We start from the raw sequence: 20396 nt of genomic DNA on the forward strand, positions 1-20396 counted from the left end.
TGTGTGCGAGGGAACTGGGAGTCAGCTTCTTTTTGAGACCATTGGAGAGGCTGGGAAGGAGAAAGAGACTGCAGTGCAGAAGGCAATAGATCTGCTCTCTGGCAGCGCTCTTAGGGTGATGGTTTTCTGGATTTCCCTGGGACCTGGGCAGCCAAGGTCCCTGCCCCAGGTTTCACCAGTAGAGGGCTCTACTCTGTTTCCCCTCCAGCTGTGCCCTTCCCCACATGGCAAGCAATCCACAGCGCTGCCTGGACCCTGTGCCCCCACCCCTCGGCCTTCTAGATTACCTGGGACCTCAGAATTCCCCATCCAAACGTTCCTGAGTCTATTTCCAACACTTTCGTGGGCCCCTTCTCAAGTCCATCTTCCAGAGAACTGACGGCTCTGCCGAGTCTGTGCACCCAGGTCAGAGGGCTGGCTAAGGGTGGCTGCTGCAGGCCTGGTGGAGGGTAGAGGGGTGGGGAAGTTGTGGATGCAGTTTGTGGTGCCCACACCAAAGTGCACACAAAGACTTATCCAGTGCTGGACAGCACTAAGAGTGGGCCAGGGAGGGTTGGGGATGGACTATGGACGGTTGGATCGCTGTTCCTACTCTTGTTCTAGGCCCTGCAAGTGTTAGGGGTGGGCCATTCTCCTTATTCATTTCACCCAACAGTTTTGTGAAAAGTGACCAAGAGCCTTCACAAGAACCAGAGCAAGCTTCCTTTCCTCAGGACCACTACCTCAAATGAGCTGATACAGGGGCTGGCCATGCTACCTCACTTATCCATTTTACCAGGCACAAGGTAAACAAGAGCAACACCTCAATTCCCAAATGCCTCAGTTCTCAAAGGCAGCTCATTTGCTTTCTCCAAATTCCCTTTCAGCACCAAAGATTTCAGTAAGATAGAACTTCATCTGAGGCACTGACCATCGACCGGATTCAAAAGATGAGGCAAGAGAAGGAACAATGTCAATGTTTTGACTTGTAGAAACACTTGGGCAAATCTCCATTTTGCACTAGTCAAGCTACATTCCAAGTAGCGCAAGCAAACACTTAAGGACTGGAGCAGATCGGGATCAGGGCACAGGATGATGAACCTTTAACAATTGTAACATTAGCTATCAAGCACAGATCAAAGGCCGGCCACCAGGTTAAGCCCTGTTCATACAGGAAGCCATGGAGCCAGAGTGCTTGGGTTCAAAGCCCAGTGCTGCCACTTATGAGTTGTGTATTCAGATGAATATGTAGCCCCTCTCGGTCTTCGTTGCCTCGTCTAAAAAATGGAGATCTATAATAGCACCCACTCCCAAAGTTGCTGTGTTATCACAGGTAAAACATTTAGAAATAGTGGTAAGCAGTAGAAGGAAACCAAAGACTCGAAGAAGAAACTAGTCTACAGGACTAATAGTCTACATGAACCATGACGTCTTCTACCCTGAGACCAGAAGAACTAGATGGTGTTCAGCTCCCACTACTGACCCTTCTGATCAAGGGCACGATAGATGGACACTGAGAGAATGGGAGAAAAATGTAGAACAGAATCTCAAATTTGTAAAAACAACAAGAAAAACAGACTTACTGGACTGATTGAGACTGGAGGACTCCCCAAGACTATTGCTCTGAGATATTCTTTAAACCTTGAGCTGAAACTAGCCCCTGAGGTCATCTTGTAGCTAAACAACAGATTGGCTCACAAAATAAAGACTATCACCCATGTGTACTCTATTCTTTTAAAAAAATCACCTATATGAGATCGAATGGTCAACAAGTACTTTAAAACAAAGATAAAAATGTAAGGGGGCAGGGAAGCTAGATTAATGGAAACAGAAAAACCAGAATGGAAGTACTGAGAATGTTCACAAATTGTGAAGAATGTAACCAATGTTACTGAAGAATTTCTGTATAAATTCTTGAGTGGGAACCTAAACTACTGTGTAAACCTTCACCAAAGACACAATAAAACATTGTTATTAAAAAGAAAAAGAATAGTCTTAAGCATTCAGTGTCATGTATTACTAATTGTCATAACTTTCTGAGTTAGGAATTATTATCCCAATTGTGTAGATGAGCAAGTGAGGCTTGGGGACGTTAAGTTATTTGCTGGAGATGGACAAAGTCAGGATTCAGAGCCAGCCTGGCTCCAAAGTTCATGATCTTTCTATCTTTAAGCCAGGCTCTTTCTTGAGGTGCTGAGAACCTCACAACGTGAGAAGAGATATGGCTAGAGAAAAGAGATGAGCATAGGAAAAATAGAAAACCTGTTTTTGAAAAAGTTTCATAATGACTCCAGAGGATGGAACAAGGCCACAAGCTAGAGGAAAAGAACTCCACTGTGTGCCAATATAATGAGCTGTTTTAAAGTAATGAATTTCCTAGCATGAGAAGATGTTCAAGCAGACTTTTTGGGGATATCGTAAAGCAGCAATACTTACAGTAGTGGTAAATTTGATGAAAAATACGGCCACCAGACCATATACGGACCCCAGGTTAAAAAAAAAAAAATCACATCATAGAAGAAATCACATAGGTAGAATCAGCCTGCCTCTCAGGCCTGAAATGTCCCATAGAAAACGGACTCTGTCTCCCCATTCATCTGCCCTCAGATGCAATGAAAAAGGTGTGTATACATGGTACCAACCACACATACCCTTTGCCACCAGTGAGGGAGGCATTGCCCAGTCTTGTATCTGAAATATGGGGGTCATTGTGCAGAGGACTGGCTGAAAGTCAAGAGCAGGCAGAGGAATATCTATGGGCAGATCAGAGCAATGTAGAGTTACAAAAAAGATTGTTTCCTCATTGACACATGCTTCTCTGTGTCCGAGGTCAGGGTCAATGTCTCTTTATTGATTCAATGCACGTATCTCACAAAGAGAGCCACAAAACAACAGCCGATCAGTGCCACCGAAGAGGCTGTGATCACCACGACAATGACGCTTCCAGCTGTGTTGACCAGTAAGCCCAGGCCACCTCCGACTAGGATTTGAGCCAACTGTACCATAGAGGTGAGGGCAGCACAGTCCACACCCTTTCCTCTCTCACTGCTGTCTGGGCCCTCGCTCAAGGCCTGCCGCCTCTGCAAGGAAAGCATAAGAACAGCGTTGGGTCTCCGTGGAACAGCCCTGTGGCCTCTGCAACGGAAGCATAGGAACCCAGTATTGGATCTACATGAATCTGGCTTTTAGGGCAAGGGTCGGCAAACCTGTTCTGTAAAGATTCAGATAGTAAGAATTTTCAGCTTTGTGTGTCATATGGTCTCAGTTACAACTACAAGTAGTCCTCAACTTACGACAGAGTTCTATTCTGATGATTCCATTGTAAGTTGGTTCTGATGTAAATCCAACACCTCATTTTTTTTTAGTTCTCATTATTATTACCTAAAAGCAGTTATAGGCAATATGTAAACAAATTGGCATGGCTTTATTTATGGACAGTGAAATTTGAATTTCAGGTAGTTTTCACTTACCACAAAATATTATCCTTTTTATTTTTTCAACCATTTAAAAATTTTTTAATAATTCTTAGCTTGTGGGATGTACAAAACCAGGTGGCAGGTCATATATGATTCATGGGTCATAGTTTACAGACCCCTGATCAGGAAGCTCAGTGCTCCTGCCTGAGATTATCTTCCTTGCTTGCCGCAAAATCTTAAATCCCAAAATTAGCACATGAGGGTTAAATGGTTAATATATACACGACTATCTCTCCTTAACCAAAAACCCAGACAAAGCCATTGCCGTTGAGTCAATTTCAACTGATGGTGACCTGGTGTGTTACAGAATAGACCTGTTCCATAGGATTTTCTTGGCTGTAATCTTTACAGAAGATGATCACCAGGCCTTTCTTCCCATATCTCTCCCTGTTGTTGTGTGCCATCATGCCGATTCTGACCCATAATGACCCTATGTGACAGAGCTCAATAGCCCCAAATGGTTTTCTAGGCTGTAATCTTTACAGGAGCAGATCACTAGGTCTTTCTCCCACGTAGCAGCTGGGTGAGTTCAAACCTCCAACATTTCATTTAGTAGCTGAGTGCTTAACCACTGAGGCCAAAAAAAAAAAATGTAGTAGAAACTCAATAAATACCCCATTCCTTTTCTTCCTTTGTGTTAAAATTTCAAACATTTTTAGAAGGATATTGAATCACAGATACACTTAAGAGAAGCAACATAAAAAAAAAATTCAAGCATTCAAAATATGGTTACTTGGTTGCTATAAAAATATTTGGTTAACATTCAGTAAATATTTGATATTTGGTCTGAACAGGTTAATAACAATGCCATTACCTGGGTTTCTCTTATTTGCCAGGCCTTGTACAAGGTTCTTTCACATGTTATTTCACTTTGTTCTACCACCTCCCTAGATGGCACATATTATTGTCAATCCCCCCATATTAACAGACCACGAGTCTGTCTGTTTGTTGTACTGTGGGGGCATCCGTGTTGCTGTGACTCTGGAAGATATGTGACTGGTATTTCAATACCAGAAGGTCATCCACGGTAGACAGTTTTCAGTGGAGCTTCCAGACTTAGACAGATGAGGAAGAAGGACCTGTCGCTCTTCTTCTGAAAAAAACCAGCCAGTGAAAGTCTTATGGATAGCAGCAGAATATTGTCTGATACAGTGATATAGTGACAGAAGATGAGCCCCTCAGGTTTGAAGGCACTCAAAATAAGACTGGGGAAGAACTGCCCCTCAAAGTAAAGTCAACCGTAATGACCTGGATGATGTAAAGCTCTTGGGACCTTCATTTTCTGATGTGGCATGACTCAAACTGAGAAGAAACAGCTGCAAACATCCATTAATAATCAGAACGTGCAATGTATGAAGTATGGACCTAGGAAAATTGGAAGTCATCAAAAATAAAGTGGAAAGAAAAACACCAATATCCTAGGCATTAGTGAGCTGAATCGGACAATCATATGGTCCACTGTGCCAGGAATGACAAATCGAAGAGGAATGATATCACATTCATAGTCAAAAGGAACATTTCAAGATCAATCAGGAAGTACAGCGCTGTCAGTGATAGGATAATATCCATACACCTACAAAGAAGACCAATTAATAGGACTATTATTCAAATTGACACACCAATCACTAATGCCAAAGATGAGGAAATTGAAAATTTTCATCAACACTTACAGTCTGAAATTGATCAAACTTGTGGGCAAGATGCACTGATAATTGCCGGTGACTGGAATGTGAAAGTTGGGAACGAAGAAGGATCGGTAACTGGAATATATGGCCTTGGTGACAGAAACAACACCCAAGATGACATGACAGAATTTTGCAAGACTAATGATTTCTTCATTTGCAAATACCTTTTTTCAACAACATAAACGGCAATTATACATGCAGATCTCACCGGATGGAAAACACAGGAATCAAATCAACTACATCTCTGGAAAGAGACAATGGAAAAGCTCAAGATCATTAGTCAGAACAAGGCCAGGGGTTGACTTAGGAACAGACCATTGATTGCTCATGTGTAAGTTTAAGTTCAAGCTGAAGAAAATTAGGACAAGTCTGAGAGAACAAAAATACTACCTTAAGTATATTCCACCTGAATTTGGAGACCATCTCAAGAATAGATTTGACACATTGAACACTAATGACCAAAGATCAGATGAGCTGTAGGATGACATCAAGGACATTATACATGAAGAAAGCAAAAGGTCATTAAGGATAGGAAAGAAAGAAAAGACTGAGATAGATGTCAGAAGAGACTCTGAAAGTTACTCTTGAAAGTCGAGTAGCTAAAAACAAATGGACATGTTATCAGGAGGGACCAGTCCTTGGAGGACATCAGACCCTCGACAAGATGTATTGATATAATGGTGGCAACAATGGGCTCAAACACAGTAATGACTGTGAGGATGGAGCAGGACTGGGTGGTGTTTCATTCTGTTGTACATAGGGTCGCTATGAGTTGGAACCAACTGCATGGCTTCTAATAATAATACCAACTGCCATTAAAAAAAAAAATAAAAGAACATTAGCTATACTATCTCAATTACTTTAATTTTCCTACAAACCTATAAGGTGAGTATTTTTTCCCCCATGTAGCTGATGGCTAAATTGAGCCTTTATGAGTTTGAATGATGTTTCCTATACTATAACGGAAAAAAAACAAAAAACAGTGCAGAACAATGCCTATTATCATTTGGGTTAGAAAGGGGAAAGAGGAAGTAGATCTATATTTGGTTGATTTATATTAAAAATACTGGAATGATAAATCAATGAGCATATTTATCTATACAGGGAGGGAATCATAAACAGGGAGGGGTGGGAGCCATTGCTCAATGCACACTTTTTACATCATTTTAATTGTTGAGCCACATGAATCTATTACCTCATCTAAAAGTGAAATAAAATTTTTAAACAGTATTTAATAATTAAATAACACGTCCAGGGGCCCACGGCTGTGAAGTGGGGGAAGCGGGGTTTGAATCCAGGTTTCTCTGAGTCCAGAGTTTAGGTGTTTTTACCCTAGGACCACGTAACTATCTCCTTGGCGGTACAGTTCTTCACGATAACTATGCCTTTAACAGCAAAACCCTTGGCATGCATTAAAAAATTAGCAACGGTGTTTGCTGGGGAAGGGAACAGTCACAACTCTTGTTGGAAGGCTGTAACTCCTTGAGCATCTCTGCCCTGCTGTGTTTGCCAAATCAAATGATGGAAAAGAAGGCCAGAATTACCGTCACGTGAACATGTGTCCTATGGTTTTGAATTTTCACGCTGGGGTGGATTAAATTGGGAGTTACCGCTTTATCTTTTATATCACTGTTCTAGTTAAGGAAGTATAAGCCTGTTTTCATGAGACAAAAGTAGCGCATTTTGATAAGGTGAGGTGGCAATTTTAGAACAGAAATATTGAACTTCGTGTTCTTATAAAAAACAGTTAGGGCCTTGCTTTGGAGCCAGAGTTCCAAGACATAGATGGGGCAGGTCCCACTGTGGGCAATCCAGTGGGGATGACCTCCCATGAGCCTAGCTTCCTTCCCTGCTTCCTCTTTAATCACCAGCACACAGGGTCTGGCTTCCTAAAACCTAGATTTCCAAGAAAGCATTGCCAAAGAATTCCCTGTCCTCAACCAATTCCCAGCAATTCTGCAGTGCATCCCTGGTATGGCTGGGGAGGCGAGAACCTCACTGTTAGTGTCCAGAAAAGCTGCAAGTGCATAAGGAGGGCCTATAGATTGGTTAAGGAGCCCAGGTGGTACAGTGGTTAAGTGCTTGGCTGCTAACCAAAAGGTCAGTGGTTCAAACCCACCACTCTGAGGAAGAAAGATGTGGCAGTCTGCATCTGTAGAGATTATAGCCTTGGAAACCCTATGGGGAAATTCTACTGCATCCTATAGGGTCGCTATGAGTCAGAATCGATTCAACAGCAGTGGGTTTTTGTGTTTCGTTTTGTAGATCAGTTGTCAGAAGACCTGGTTATCCTTTCTCTGTATGTGTATGATTATGTGCAGGTTTCTCACCATTTCCAAGCCTCTTCTTCCTAATCAGACATATGGAAGGATTCGTACTTGCCCTACTGCTCACCAGGTGCACCAAAAACAACAAAAAAAGGAGGCAAAAAAAAAAAACCCAAACCAGTCACCATCAAATCACTTCTGACTCATGGCAGCCCTATGTGTGCAGAGGAAAACTGCTCCACAGGGCTTTCAAGCTGTGATTTTTCAAGTAGTAATTTAGTTGAACATTTAACTATTTATTTATGCCACCCAGGGACTCCAGTGGAAACCCTGGTGGCACAGTGGGTAAAAGCTACAGTGTACTACAGCTGCTAACCAAAAGGTCAGCAGTTCAAATCCACCAGGCGCTCCTTTGAAACCCTATGGGGCAGTTCTACTCTGTCCTATAGGGTCGCTATGAGTCAGAATCGACTCGACGGCAATGGGATGGAGGAACTCCAATCAGAAAAACAGAGGTTGAGTAAGGAAGAGGGGAGGGATGAAGTGAGATGATGGTCACATCTTCCCCAGACCATGGTGACAATTAGCTGGGATATTAGTGCCCTTATTTTCCAGTTCCACTATATACTTTCTACCAAACCTCCACCCCTACTCCCAGCCTTCAGGTGAGTCCAGTTGTTACCCAGAGCAGAGGTTCACAGACGTACCTCCTCCTCCTCTCGGTGGTACTCGGCAATGAGGTTAAAGGGCACGGTGTACAAGGTGCTGGACATGACACCAAACAAGGAGCATAGGACCAAGGTGGAGTAGACATTCGGGAAGAGCCCAATGAATCCCGTCCCAAGGCCAAACAGCAGATACCCAATGAAGTAAAGACCCTTTAATCCCACGTAGGAGACCAATAATTTCTGAAGGTCTGTAAAGAGAAGAGAGGGAGAAATTACAGCTGGCAGAGCCTTACAACACTTCATCGTTGCAGACAATCCTTTCTTTTGAAGATGCATTCTTATTGGGAGACTTTCTTTGATGCTGAGTCAGGAACAAAGGAGCTGCCCTATCTGCCCTTGGAAACAGCTGGCTTTTTAAATCCTTTGCATGAAGGAGACCTTGAAATTGCCTTGCTCGGCTGATTTTCTTTTCCACAGAGAAGGGCCAGGCACTGTTTAGCAGGCAACCGAATAGCAACAGGATCCCAAGAAGGGAGTGGAAAAGCTCACCTTGGCCACGCAAAATTGGGGCTGCAAGACATGGAAGAAAAATGTGGGTTATTCTGATTCAGAGGAATCCCTGGGTGGTGCAAAAAGTTAACACACTCAGCTACTAACCAAAAGGTTGGAGGTTCAAGTCCACCCAGAAGTGCCTTGGAAGAAAGTTCCTGCGATCTACTTCCAAAAATCGCTACTGAAAACCCTATGTGGTGCGGTTCTACTCTGACACACTGGAATCACCATGAGTCAGAGCTGACTCAAGGGCAACTAATTTTTTTTTTATTATTCTGATCCAAAGGGGTCTGGCCTAATAGGACCAAAATACCATCATCCTAAGTCAAGTTGGGGAAAATATTAAAAGCCAGATTTTTCAGAACGATCCAAGTCTTCCATGTTTCTTAGCCTCAACTGAACACAGTCTGAATGCCAGAGAAGGAGGAAAAGAGTAGGAAATTATCTACAGACACTTTCCCTGACTTGTAGCCTTCCCCAAGCAGGTAAGAGGCTCCCACAGCTCCCAGCACCTCCCCATCACTGGCTCCCTCACTCTGCAGACAAGTTTCTTAACTTTTCAAAACCTCAGCTTCCGCATCTGAAAAATGAGAGTAATAAGACCTTCCTTTAGGGTTGTTGCCAGGATCAAATGAGATTAAATAGCTGTGAAATTCCCAGCCCAGTACCTAGCACATAGAAGATATCCAATTAATCGTGGCTGTTGCTATTTCCTACCACCTGTCTGTCAGTTTGTCATACTACAGTGGCTTGGGTGTTGCTGTGATGCTGGAATCTATGCCATCAGTATCCAAACAGCAGCAGGGTCACCCATGGTGGAGAGGTTTCAGTGGAGCTTCCAGACTTAGGTAGTCTAGAAAGAAAGACCTTGTGATCTGCTTCCAAAAATTAGCCAGTGAAAACCTAGATCACAGCAGAGCACTGTCTGACTCACTTGCTTTGGACACATCATCATGAGGGCTCAATAACTGGAGGAGGACATAGCGTTTGGGGAAGTAGAGGGCCAGCAAGGCAAGGGAAACACTCAGTGAGATGGATTGGCACAATAGCCCAATAGCTGCGATGATGGACTCCAACATGTCGGCAGCTGTGAGAATGACGTAGGACCAGGCAACATTTCATTCTGTCAGACGTAGGATCACCATGAGTCAGAATTGACTCAGTGGCAGCTATCTGTCTATCTATTCCTATTTCAATGAATGCAGGCATTGAGGATGGTTGACTCTTAACTTGGTGTCCCGCCCAGCAGGCAAACTTGGCTTGCTCACAAAAGTATTGTGGTAGAGCTAATTTTTTTTTTAAATAAAATTCAGTTTTTATTTTCTCCAATGTTAAGGAAAATCCATAGAAAATTCTTATTCTCCATTTTTAACCTACGCATTTCTTACCTCTCTCCTACTCCTTTCTTCTGTATCACAGGAACCCAGAGATAAAAGAAATGTCCCTATTTAGGAACAGAATTTTCCATATTTACCCAAATAATTATTGTATTTATACCACGTAGACAAGAAACAAATACATGCATTACATTGAATCAATTATAAAACTAAACATTGTCTCAAGTCATTCCGATGAAAGACAGAGCTCTGGAAATGACAAGCTGGCAACATTGCTTCCTCTATTAAATTCATATCATGCCTGAAGGGCTGCTGTCAAGGCTGAGAATGAAAGCAGTATAAAGCTAGGTCAGTTCCTGTTTGTTTAGTGATTATATTTATGCAGAAATGGAATTAAGGTGTTTCAGTACCTAAAAGATACCAGGAATATTCATTACGGAAATGCTTTTATCCAAGTGTGTAGACCAGTTGAGGATAAGGCAAAGAAGGATATTTGGAAACATAAGTAACTTCAGTATAAAGACCGAAAGCCTGGCAAAGAATGCTTTATTCATGAATAGAAATCAAGAAATTTAAGGGTAAAGCTTGACTTTCTCTCTGATGTAGTCATATCATCACACTGTGCCTTTCCTTAGGATTGGAGGGAAATGATTGGTTTTGGCACCAACTGTGAATAATAGTATCTGATATGAAAAATTGTCTGTATTGCAGTATTCAGTATAACTATTCTTGTTGATCTAAGTGTGTTTGCTATGCAAAAGGAGCTTGAAAATAAGTCCCTTATCACCATATCCCAGACTGGCCACCAAGGTGCATCTAGATAGATACACTATGTCTGCAGCAGAAGTTATGTGATGAGTCCAAAAAAAGGGTTATATATTGATTATGCTCTGGAATTGAAAGAAATGATGGATTCTGCCCAGGAAGGGGTTGAGGTACAGAGAGAAAGACTAGAAGATTTCACAGAAGAAATGATATTTTAGCTGGGTCTAAAAGCATGCTTAGAAGTTGTCTAGGTGGGGAAGCAGAAGCCCTGGTGGCACAGTGGTTGAGAGCTATGGCTGCTAACCAAAAGGTCGGCAGTTCAAATCCACCAGGTGCTCCTTGGAAACCCTATGGGGCAGTTCTATTCCGTCCCTTAGTGTCGTTATGTGCTAGAATCCACTCGATGGCAACGGGCAGGTGGGGAAGTAGAAAGAGGAGCTCAGGTAGAAGAAGAAACCACAAGCAGTAGTAAATGCACAGAGGTGAGAAAGTATGTATAGTGAGTGAGTCACTGGGGTGGCTAATCTGTGTGAGAGTAGAAGAGGCCAAAGTGTGGTCTTAACTGCACAAAGCTTGTATGCCAAGCTCAGGAGTTTGACTTTACCAGGCAGGCCACAGGGAGCCCCTGAAAATTATTGAGCAGCCATGCTTAGTATTTTAGCAATAATATTTTGGTGCTAATTTACAACGTTAGGGACCTCATAGAGTTCTACATTAATATAACTTTGGAAGACTAGTCAAATAATAGTTTATTTTGTATTCAGGGCTAGAAAAGGCCTAAAAAGTATCATGCCTTTTAATTTTCAAATGCCATTAAATTCATTCAGAAATTCAAAGTAGGTTAAGAGAATGTGACCTAGTAGGGATTCTTTGAAGAAAAAAAAGTTAAAATTGATGTAAAATCAAAATACCATTTGTGTAAAAAAAAAAAAAAGATAGCTCTCTTACAAGCAGGAGGGTAGTAGTATATAGTCCTCCCCCTTTAAAATCGCACAGGGATTGAAATGGAAAATTTAGTAGACTCTTCTAGCTTAGTGCTCTCTGATTCTATTTTAAGCATTTGAAACCTTTCTCCTGGAATTTTCAATCCTGGGAAAGTGTTCCTAAAACATACCACTTTGCCCACCCAAGTTAAGATTATTTTACATGTTGATTGTGTCACCTGCCATATTAACCGCTCCTCCTATTTTGTATCATCTGCAAATCTGTTAAGTTTATCTATAAAGTTCTGTTGATGATCACGCTCCAGTAGAACACAAGCCTGCTGTTAATCAGTGCTCTCTGTGGGGAATCTATCTCTAGTCCTTCCTTCACCATCACGCTTCACTGTCCTTTTTATAAAATTTCCTTTTAGTTCCAAGAGAACCTTAATCAGAAATCCTTTGGTTCCAAGAACAAAGTAAGCACTGAGACCTAGAATTCTCTATAAAGATTGTAGGAAAAAAAGATACTTCGTGTACCCCTTTCTAAGGAAATAAATTTTCCCGACCTACATATATTTATCAAGAATCTTCTATTTTAAAGACAGAAAACAAATACAGAAATACAAAATCCAAGATTCTGCCTGACCAGTACCCTTTAGAACACATCCTTAGGATTGGGAGACTTACAAGAATAGAGTGAGGAAAACAAGGAGTTGATGCACAAGCCCCAACATCCAACCTCGACCCCTCTTTGGTAGATGAGAAACTCTGTGGAGTTGTGTGCACTATAGGGATCCCCACGGTACACAATCTGAAAGAGAGATTTGGGACTGTTGAGCTACAGATGCAGTGTGGTTGGGACCTCTCCTCATATGCTCTGTTTCTCTCCTCCTGGGGCACCACGTCCCTGCTTGATGGGCCCTCCCTAGAGCACAGAGCTCATTCTGCAGTGATCCAATAACCATTTCCATCCTATCACACCTCTGTTTAAGAACCTTCAGGAAGATATAATGCCTACTGCATCAAGTCTAAACATTTCCTTGACTGTTCACCGTCCCTCCCTCCGTCTAACAGCTGCCCCTTCCTGACTTAAGCCACCCTGCTGCCAATCTTCTATTAAGCCAGCACACGCTGTTCTGTTCCTTCTTGGAACAGAACACACACATTCTGTTCATCTCCACACATGCTGCTCTGTTTCTGCTTGGAATGTTTTCTCCACCTCTATCTCTCCAACTCCTACTCACCCTTCAAGGTTCATATCATACTGCACTACTTTTAGTAAGCCTGCCATGACTGCTACAGCTCACATTGACTTTTCACTATTTATCTTATTTGATCAAGTACTGGTAGGCCCCATAATGTTCTCTAGTTGTCCAAGGTTTAGTCGTTTTGCTTCCAGAACCTGTTTGTAAGGTATCTCCTTGAAGGCATGCTTTCTTACACTATTACTACGCCCATCTTAGAAGCTAACCCAGAAGAAACTTGAGAGGTGCTGACGAAAGATGAGTGTGCAAGCCAGTGATACCTGGCCCATGAAATCTGTGAAGAAGAGCATGTTGGACAGGAAGGCAGTCCATCCAATGAGGTGGCTGATGCAAAGGCAGCGGTAGTGGAGAGGCATGCTCACCAACACTCTCAGCAGCGACTTCATGGTCATTGCCCTCTGAGTCTGAAATAAAACATGAAACACAGGTGTGATCTTCAGTGCAGACACCCAGACAGCTGCAGAAGCCAGAACACATGGCCATGTTGTGTATCTGTCACTTGGCCATCACACAGGGTCACTTTTCCAGGACATGGCACCTAGATTTCCATGGAGCAGACTCAGGAGATGATCACAGAAGCTGCAGTCAAGAAATCAAACGACATATTGTATTGGGCAAATCTGCTGCAAAAGACCTCTTTAAAGTGTTAAAAAGCAAAGATGTCACTTTAAGGACTAAGGTGTACCTGACTCAAGCCATGGTGTTTTCAGTTTTCTCATCTATGCATGTGAAAGCTGGACAATGGATAAGGAAGGCCAAAGATGAATTGATGCATTTGAATTATGGTATTGGTGAAGAATATTGAATATACCATGGAATGCTAGAAGAATGAACAAATCTGTCTTGGAAGAAGTACAGCTAGAATGGTCCTTAGAAGGGGAGGATTGAGACTTCATCTCAAATACTTTGGACATGTTATCAGGAGGAACCCAGAGAAGGACATCATGCTTGGTAAAGTAGAGGGTCAGAGAAGAAGAGGAAGACCCTCAGTAAGAATTGACACAGTGATTGCAACAATGGGCTTAAACATAGCAACGATTGTGGGAATGGTACAGGACTGGGCAGCATTTTGTTTTGTTATACACAGGATCGCTATGAGTCAGAACCAACTTGATGGCACCTAACAACAACCACAACAAGCAGTCTTAAGCCTAGAAGAGGGCCTTGGTGATCTAGGGAGAAGGTAGATGGTTTTTGTTTCAGGCCAAGATACAAAGGGCAGCTAGCCTCCAAATTTTGAATGACTGAATGAGCTTGGAAGGAGATTCTTCCCAGATCTTCTAGATGAAAATGCAGCTCTTCTGACACCTTGATTTCAGTCTTGTGAGACCCTAAGCAGAGAACCCAGGTGAACCCACCCAGACTCCTGACCTACAGAACTGTGAGATAATTAATGGGTGTTGTTTTAAGCTGCTAATTTTGTGGCCATTTGTTCTGCATCAATATAAAACTAATACGGAGAGCCAGTAAGTATCCTGCTCTTGGACCTCCTCTGGAGCATTCCTCTGGATCTTGCCTCCATTAACACATCTAAATGAGCCCTATGTTTACTCAAAAGTTGTCTCAGTTCCCTAGAGCTGCTGTAACACAAATATCACAAGTGGGTGACTTTAAAGAACAGACATTTATTTTCTCACAGTTCAGGAAGCTAGATGTCCAAATTCAGGGTGAGATCCTTCCTAGTTTATTTCACTTCTGGTAGCTGCCAGCAATCCTTGTAGATACCTCTGTCTCTGTTGTCTGTCTTCCCTTCTCCCTGTGTGTGTATGCATGTGTCTCTGTCTATGCTGCTCTTTATATAACTCAGAAGTGATTAGGTGTAGGATCCACCTTACACTGGTATGACCTCAACTGATTGATTACATTATATAAAATTGCAGTATGGAAGATAATTACATTACATTAGATTACATCAAATGTAAGGTAATTAATTGACATTAGATTATATTCACAGTTAAAGGGGTAGGATTTAACAACTATTTGGGGGGACACAATTCAATCTACAACAGTCCACCCTTTGGTCTTCCCCCCAAATTCGTGTTCTTCCTACATGCAAGATAGAATCACCCTGTCACATAAATGTAGAACTTAAAAAATAAAAAATGAATACATAGGCCCCAAATTCTTTTATTTAGACTTGAAATATGTTCAAACCAGAGGCTACAATTTTTGAATAGCAGGAGCCTTGAGAAAATGAGAAACTTTGAACTATTGACACAACTGTTTTGAAATACAAAAAAAACAAAACAGCCTTTAACACTTTGTCGTTACAAGAGAAGAAAGAAGCCTTGGGAATATTAAGCAGTCAGCTTGCCCTGAAGACACTGAGACTATAAACATCAACCAAGATGAGTTGATGGGTCTTGCTCGTCAGATTTTTACTTATTCTGAATCTTGAAATAATGAAATTAAGTCCTGGCTCATTTATTTACAAAAAAATCTCCTTGTTCTATTTTAACTATAACAGCGTGCTGTTTTGTAACTCTTAATCTTATGATAATGCTTTTTACTTCTTTGTGGGGATTTGTATTTATGCATTATAGGTTTGTTGTATAAGTTGATTTTTTAGTTCATTTATCTCCTGGTATAGTATTAACTCATTAGCCATGATTGTACTGATTTTCTTAGACTTAATTAGTATTAGAAAGCATAGCCATTTCCTTGGAATTAGGAAAAGTAATTGTTATCTGCACATGTCTGGCGATCTGCTTCTGAAGGGCCACAGCATTGAAAACCCTATGGAGCAGTTCTGCCCTGCACACACGGGGTCAGAGTTGACCCGACAGCAGCTAACAACAGCAGCATGTCAAAACAAGTGGTGATTGTAACAGAAATGCCATCCAGAATCACTGCTTTTTCCTTGACCACAGGAAGGATCAGCTCAGGGCACAGACCAGGGAACAACAGCCTGGTCTTCACACCTCGGACTAAGGGATGTGGCTTCACTTTCTCTTCTCTCTCTCCAAAAATACACAATTAATATGGAAGCCTGGCTGGCAAGTATTCAACCTCATTGCAACTATTAATTTATGCGTCGGCCTTATACATAATTTTTAGCCTGCTTTGTTTACCTAGGAAACCCTGGTGGTGTAGTGGTTAAGTGCTACAGCTGCTAACCAAAAGGTCAGCGGTTCGAATCCGCCAGGCTCTCCTTGGAAATCCTGTGGGGCAGTTCTACTCTGTCCTGTAGGGTCACTATGAGTCAGAACTGACTTGACAGCAGTGGGTTTAGTTTTCAGTGGGTTTTTGTTTACCTAAATTTTCCTTTCTTCCAAAAAGATGAGCTTTCAAATTGTGCCCGCCCAATACTTCTGTAAAAGCCAGGAAGGTAATCAAAGCCCCTTCGGGTATTTTAACTCAGAATAAAGATTCAGCTGGCATCTTAACCCTTAATCCTTTGTAAAGCTCTTTCAACTCAACTGTTTTGAGGCCCGGGAGCTGTGTTACTGTACATACTGGGCCCCACTGAGAGCTGGAGACTGAGTGGTGATACACTTATGAGTGGAAAAGGCACACAACCATCAGAGGCAGACAGAACTTCCCAAAAGTACGCAATTAAAAACTCAAAAGGAGATGATTTAAATGTTGAAGGAGGTAGTTGATGGTACAGAGGAATTGGAGATAGATTTAATGGAATGTAATTTGAACCCTGAAATAACTCAGGCCTCCTGCTATTTAAAAAAAAAAAAATCACAGTTCTCAAACTGCAGACCAAAAAAATACCAAACCCATTGCCGTTAAGTCAATTCTGACTCATAGCAACCCTACAGGGCAGAGCAGAACTGCTCTACAGAGTTTCCGAAGAGTGGCTGGTGGATTTGAACTGCCAATCTTTTGGTTTGCAGCCATAGCTCTTAACCAGCACACCATCAAAGCTCCTAAAACTGCAGAGCCATCCTCATTTTGGAAAGTAATAACTTTGACAAACGATGACATCAGGGCCCTGGCCTTGGCCTAGTGTAGACTCCCACTGCTTAGCTGGAGGCCTCCCAAAATCCACATTTGGGAATAGAAGTATCTGATGCCTGCCTTTAGGCCTAAGATCTGTTTCTCTGGTTTTTCGTTTTATTTTTCTTTCCTTAAGCCAAATAACAAAATCATCCAGAGCCTACAGTGTCGGGTATATGGCATATATTGGAAACTTAGCTGCATTACTGTATGTGATGAATGTATTTTTTTACTGTTGTTGTTGTATGCCATCAAGTTCCAACTCAGTGACGCAGTAAGATAGAGTAGAACTGCCCCATAAGGCTTTACGGGAGCAGATTGCCAGGTCTTTTCTCTCGCAGAGCCACTAGGGTTTGAACTGCCAACCTTTTGGTTAGCAGCTGAGCACTTAACCATTGTGCCATGAGGGCTGCTATTTTCTTACCAGTGTGGAGGAATTATGCCTTTTAAAAGTCTTTCACTTATTTGATGACATTTGATCCTCACAATAGCCTGTGAGTTGGACCAGCAGGCCCTGGGCCATGCCGTGATCTGGTGGCCATGAGGAGGTGGCTCTTTGGGTCCAAGTGCCAGGGATAATGTAGGTGATACAAATGGTTGGCAGTATGCAACCACCCAGTGGTACCATGGGAGAAAGGCCTGGTGATCTGCTTCTGTTACAATTATAGCTAAGAAAGCCCTATGGATCAGTTCTACTCTGTACTACACGGGTCACCATGCGCGCATCAGAGTTGGCCTGATGGCAACTAACAGCAACATCTACTTACCTTCAGAAAACCCTGCCTTGCTTTGTTTCTTAAACTCTGACATTACTTTTTCCTTATTTTCAAAGCAATGCTTGTCCGTGAGAAAAATCATGGATATACTGAAGAGTTTAAAAAAGAAAACTAAAACCTCCTGTTAGTCCATCACCCCCTCCCCAAAATAACTTCACCTAACATTTTTAGCATATTTCTTCCCATTTTTTCCATGTATATGTGTAACCTTTCCCAAACTAGAGATCATTTCATATATGTGTGGGTGTATTACCTAATATGTCCTAAATAAAATCTCCAAAAGCACACACACCTTCTAATGACTGCATGGATTCCATCATACAGACAGTCCAGGCTTCCCATGTGGTTTTGCAGAATTGCACCACCAGGGGGCTCCAGTCTAACTAGAAATCATAGAGCCGGGGTTCTGATTTGGCAGAGAAGGAGGGACAGGGAGTGTGGGTGTTCTTTCCCTGGCAGCTTGGTGTAGGGAAAGGTGGTCTAGCCAGGTCTCAGGAGACCTGCTAATGTTGTTAGCTGCAGAACAAAAGACTGCCTACTCCTGCACCATCCCCATGACCTGTATCCAATCTGCTTTTCTATCTCTATTTTCAGTTTTACAAACTGTGATCAGTTAAATGACTTATACTTTCCCCAAACACCTCTCATTCTTCCCCGCCCCCCTCCCCCGGGGCTTTGCTGACACTAGTCTCTATGCTAAGAGTACTCTTCCTGCTACCTATCCATCTCCTAACCATCATTCAAGGTTTAACTCAAAGGTCACCTCTTCCATGAAGCCTTCCTCTGTTTGCTTAGGCACCACCTCTCCCGCTTGTGAAACTAACAGCAATTATTATCACTCTTCTTGTGGTGGCCACGGATATGTGCCATTGAGATCTCCCGTTGCTGGGAGCATGGTTACTGACCACCATAACTCTAGTCCCTCTACATCTACCATCCGCCCCCTTCAAGGCTACACTTTCCCTGGGCTGCTCCTGCCAATGCCTAAGCAAGATGGGGTACTAGTGCCAGCCTGTTCCTGCAAGACATAGGGCTCCTGTAATCAGTAACTTTGCCTCGAGGACTCCACATTGGCTTGGCTGACACTTTCTTAAAACTTCATTGTAACCTGAAACACCTTCTGCCCAATTCTCCTTCCTTCCTCCTCTCCTTTCACAGGTGTTTGACCTACATCATAATATGAAGACTTTCTCTTTCTATTCCTACTTCTTCCCCTTTATCCTTCTTCCCCACCAAATCTCTTGCATATCTAATCTAGTCTTGGTGTCTGCTTCCTGGAAGACCTAAACTGATACGTTGTTTTTCCAGCACTTACCATATTCTGCCTTGGATTATGATTATTGGTATAAATGGCTCATACCCCCTACTTGACTGTAGAAACATAGGGCATTAATCAGTATTATGGTCTTGGGCATAGGGACTGGGAATTAGTCAATTTTATGGCCCCTAACTTAAGGTGGTGTAGTGGTTAAGTGCTATGGCTATTAACCAAAAGGTCGGCAGTTTTGAATCCACCAGGCACTCCTTGGAAACTCTACAGGGCAGTTCTACTCTGTCCTATAGGGTCGCTATGAGTCGGAATTGACTCCACGGCAGTGGTGGTGGGTTAATAGTATAGTGCTTTGCACATACACAGTACTCAAAGCAGTTTTTCCAACAAATATTGATTACAATATGCTTATATACTGATTTAGGAGCCCCTGGGTGGCAGAAACAGTTAAGCGCTACCACCTGAATGGTTATTGGTTAGAATCCACCCAGAGGTGCCTCAAAAGAAAGGCCTGGCGATCTGCTTCCGAAAAGTCACAGTCATTGAAAATCCTATGGGGTGTAGTTCTACTCTGACGCACATGGGGTCACCATGAGTGGCAATCGACTCAGCGGCAACTGTTTTTTTTTATTATATACTGGTATAAATTATCGACAAGGCCAATCAGAGAAGTCAAGCTCACAGAACTTGTTTGAGAGTTCTGTTAGAGATTGTGTCAGGTCCCTGTTTATGCTTAGAGCACTCAGCATTCTGCTGGGCTCATAATAACAACACCTGTATCTAACGCCTTACTGTGAGGGGGCGGCACCATACCTTACCTAACACCTAACTTGCTATGTGGTGAGCACCACTCTAAGTAACTTTACATGGATCACCTTCTGTGATGTGTATAGAAACCCTGTCGGTAGACAGAATTACTTTCTCATTTTACAGAAGAGGAAACTGAGGCACAGAGATGTTAAGCAGCTTGCTCGAGGTCATACATGCCAGAGGTGACAGAATTGGGATTCGAGTGCCCATGCTCCTAACCTGTTATCATACAGCCCAGTATCATACAGCAGGTGCCCAATAATTATTTGTTGAATGAAAAATACTGGTCAGCCAGCGAGAAGAACCAAGATTTGAACCCAGATCTTCTGACAATATCTTTGCCAGTGCAGAAGCCCTTTTGACCATATCCCTGAGGAATTGGTATTCAAACTCAGCTTGGAGGAGGATGGAATTGTTGCATCAATGCTGTCCAATAGAACTCTCTGTGACAACGGAAATGCTCTGTATCTGTGCGGTCCTATCATTGCATGGTCCCGTGTGCTTATTGAGGTTTGAAACCTGGCTAGTGCAACTAAGGAATTGAAGTTTTAATTTTATTCAGTTTTAAGTTTAATAGCCCCAAGGGGCTAGCGACTGCTATATCAGTCAGCATAGTTCTAGATTCTTCTCTGACCATTTCCTCATAACTTGGTTCCACTTCTCTGGCACTTTGTT

General features: G+C 42.4%; 1 protein-coding gene across 1 annotated transcript in view; it reads right to left on the reverse strand.

Moving 5' to 3' along the window:
• Window positions 1-2503: 2503 nt before the first annotated feature.
• SLC45A2 (solute carrier family 45 member 2) overlaps window positions 2504-20396 on the reverse strand; it is a 38475-nt gene continuing 20582 nt past the window's right edge. The window contains exons 4-7 of the mRNA XM_003407939.4: window positions 13178-13321; window positions 12340-12463; window positions 8115-8323; window positions 2504-3059 (exon numbers count right to left, since the gene is read on the reverse strand). Of these exons, the coding sequence (XP_003407987.3) occupies window positions 2835-3059; window positions 8115-8323; window positions 12340-12463; window positions 13178-13321 (702 nt within the window). The 3' untranslated portion in view covers window positions 2504-2834. The remainder of the gene's footprint in view (window positions 3060-8114; window positions 8324-12339; window positions 12464-13177; window positions 13322-20396) is intronic.

This window comes from Loxodonta africana, chromosome 2, assembly GCF_030014295.1.
Source record: "Loxodonta africana isolate mLoxAfr1 chromosome 2, mLoxAfr1.hap2, whole genome shotgun sequence".
NCBI classification, from domain to species: Eukaryota; Metazoa; Chordata; class Mammalia; order Proboscidea; family Elephantidae; genus Loxodonta; species Loxodonta africana.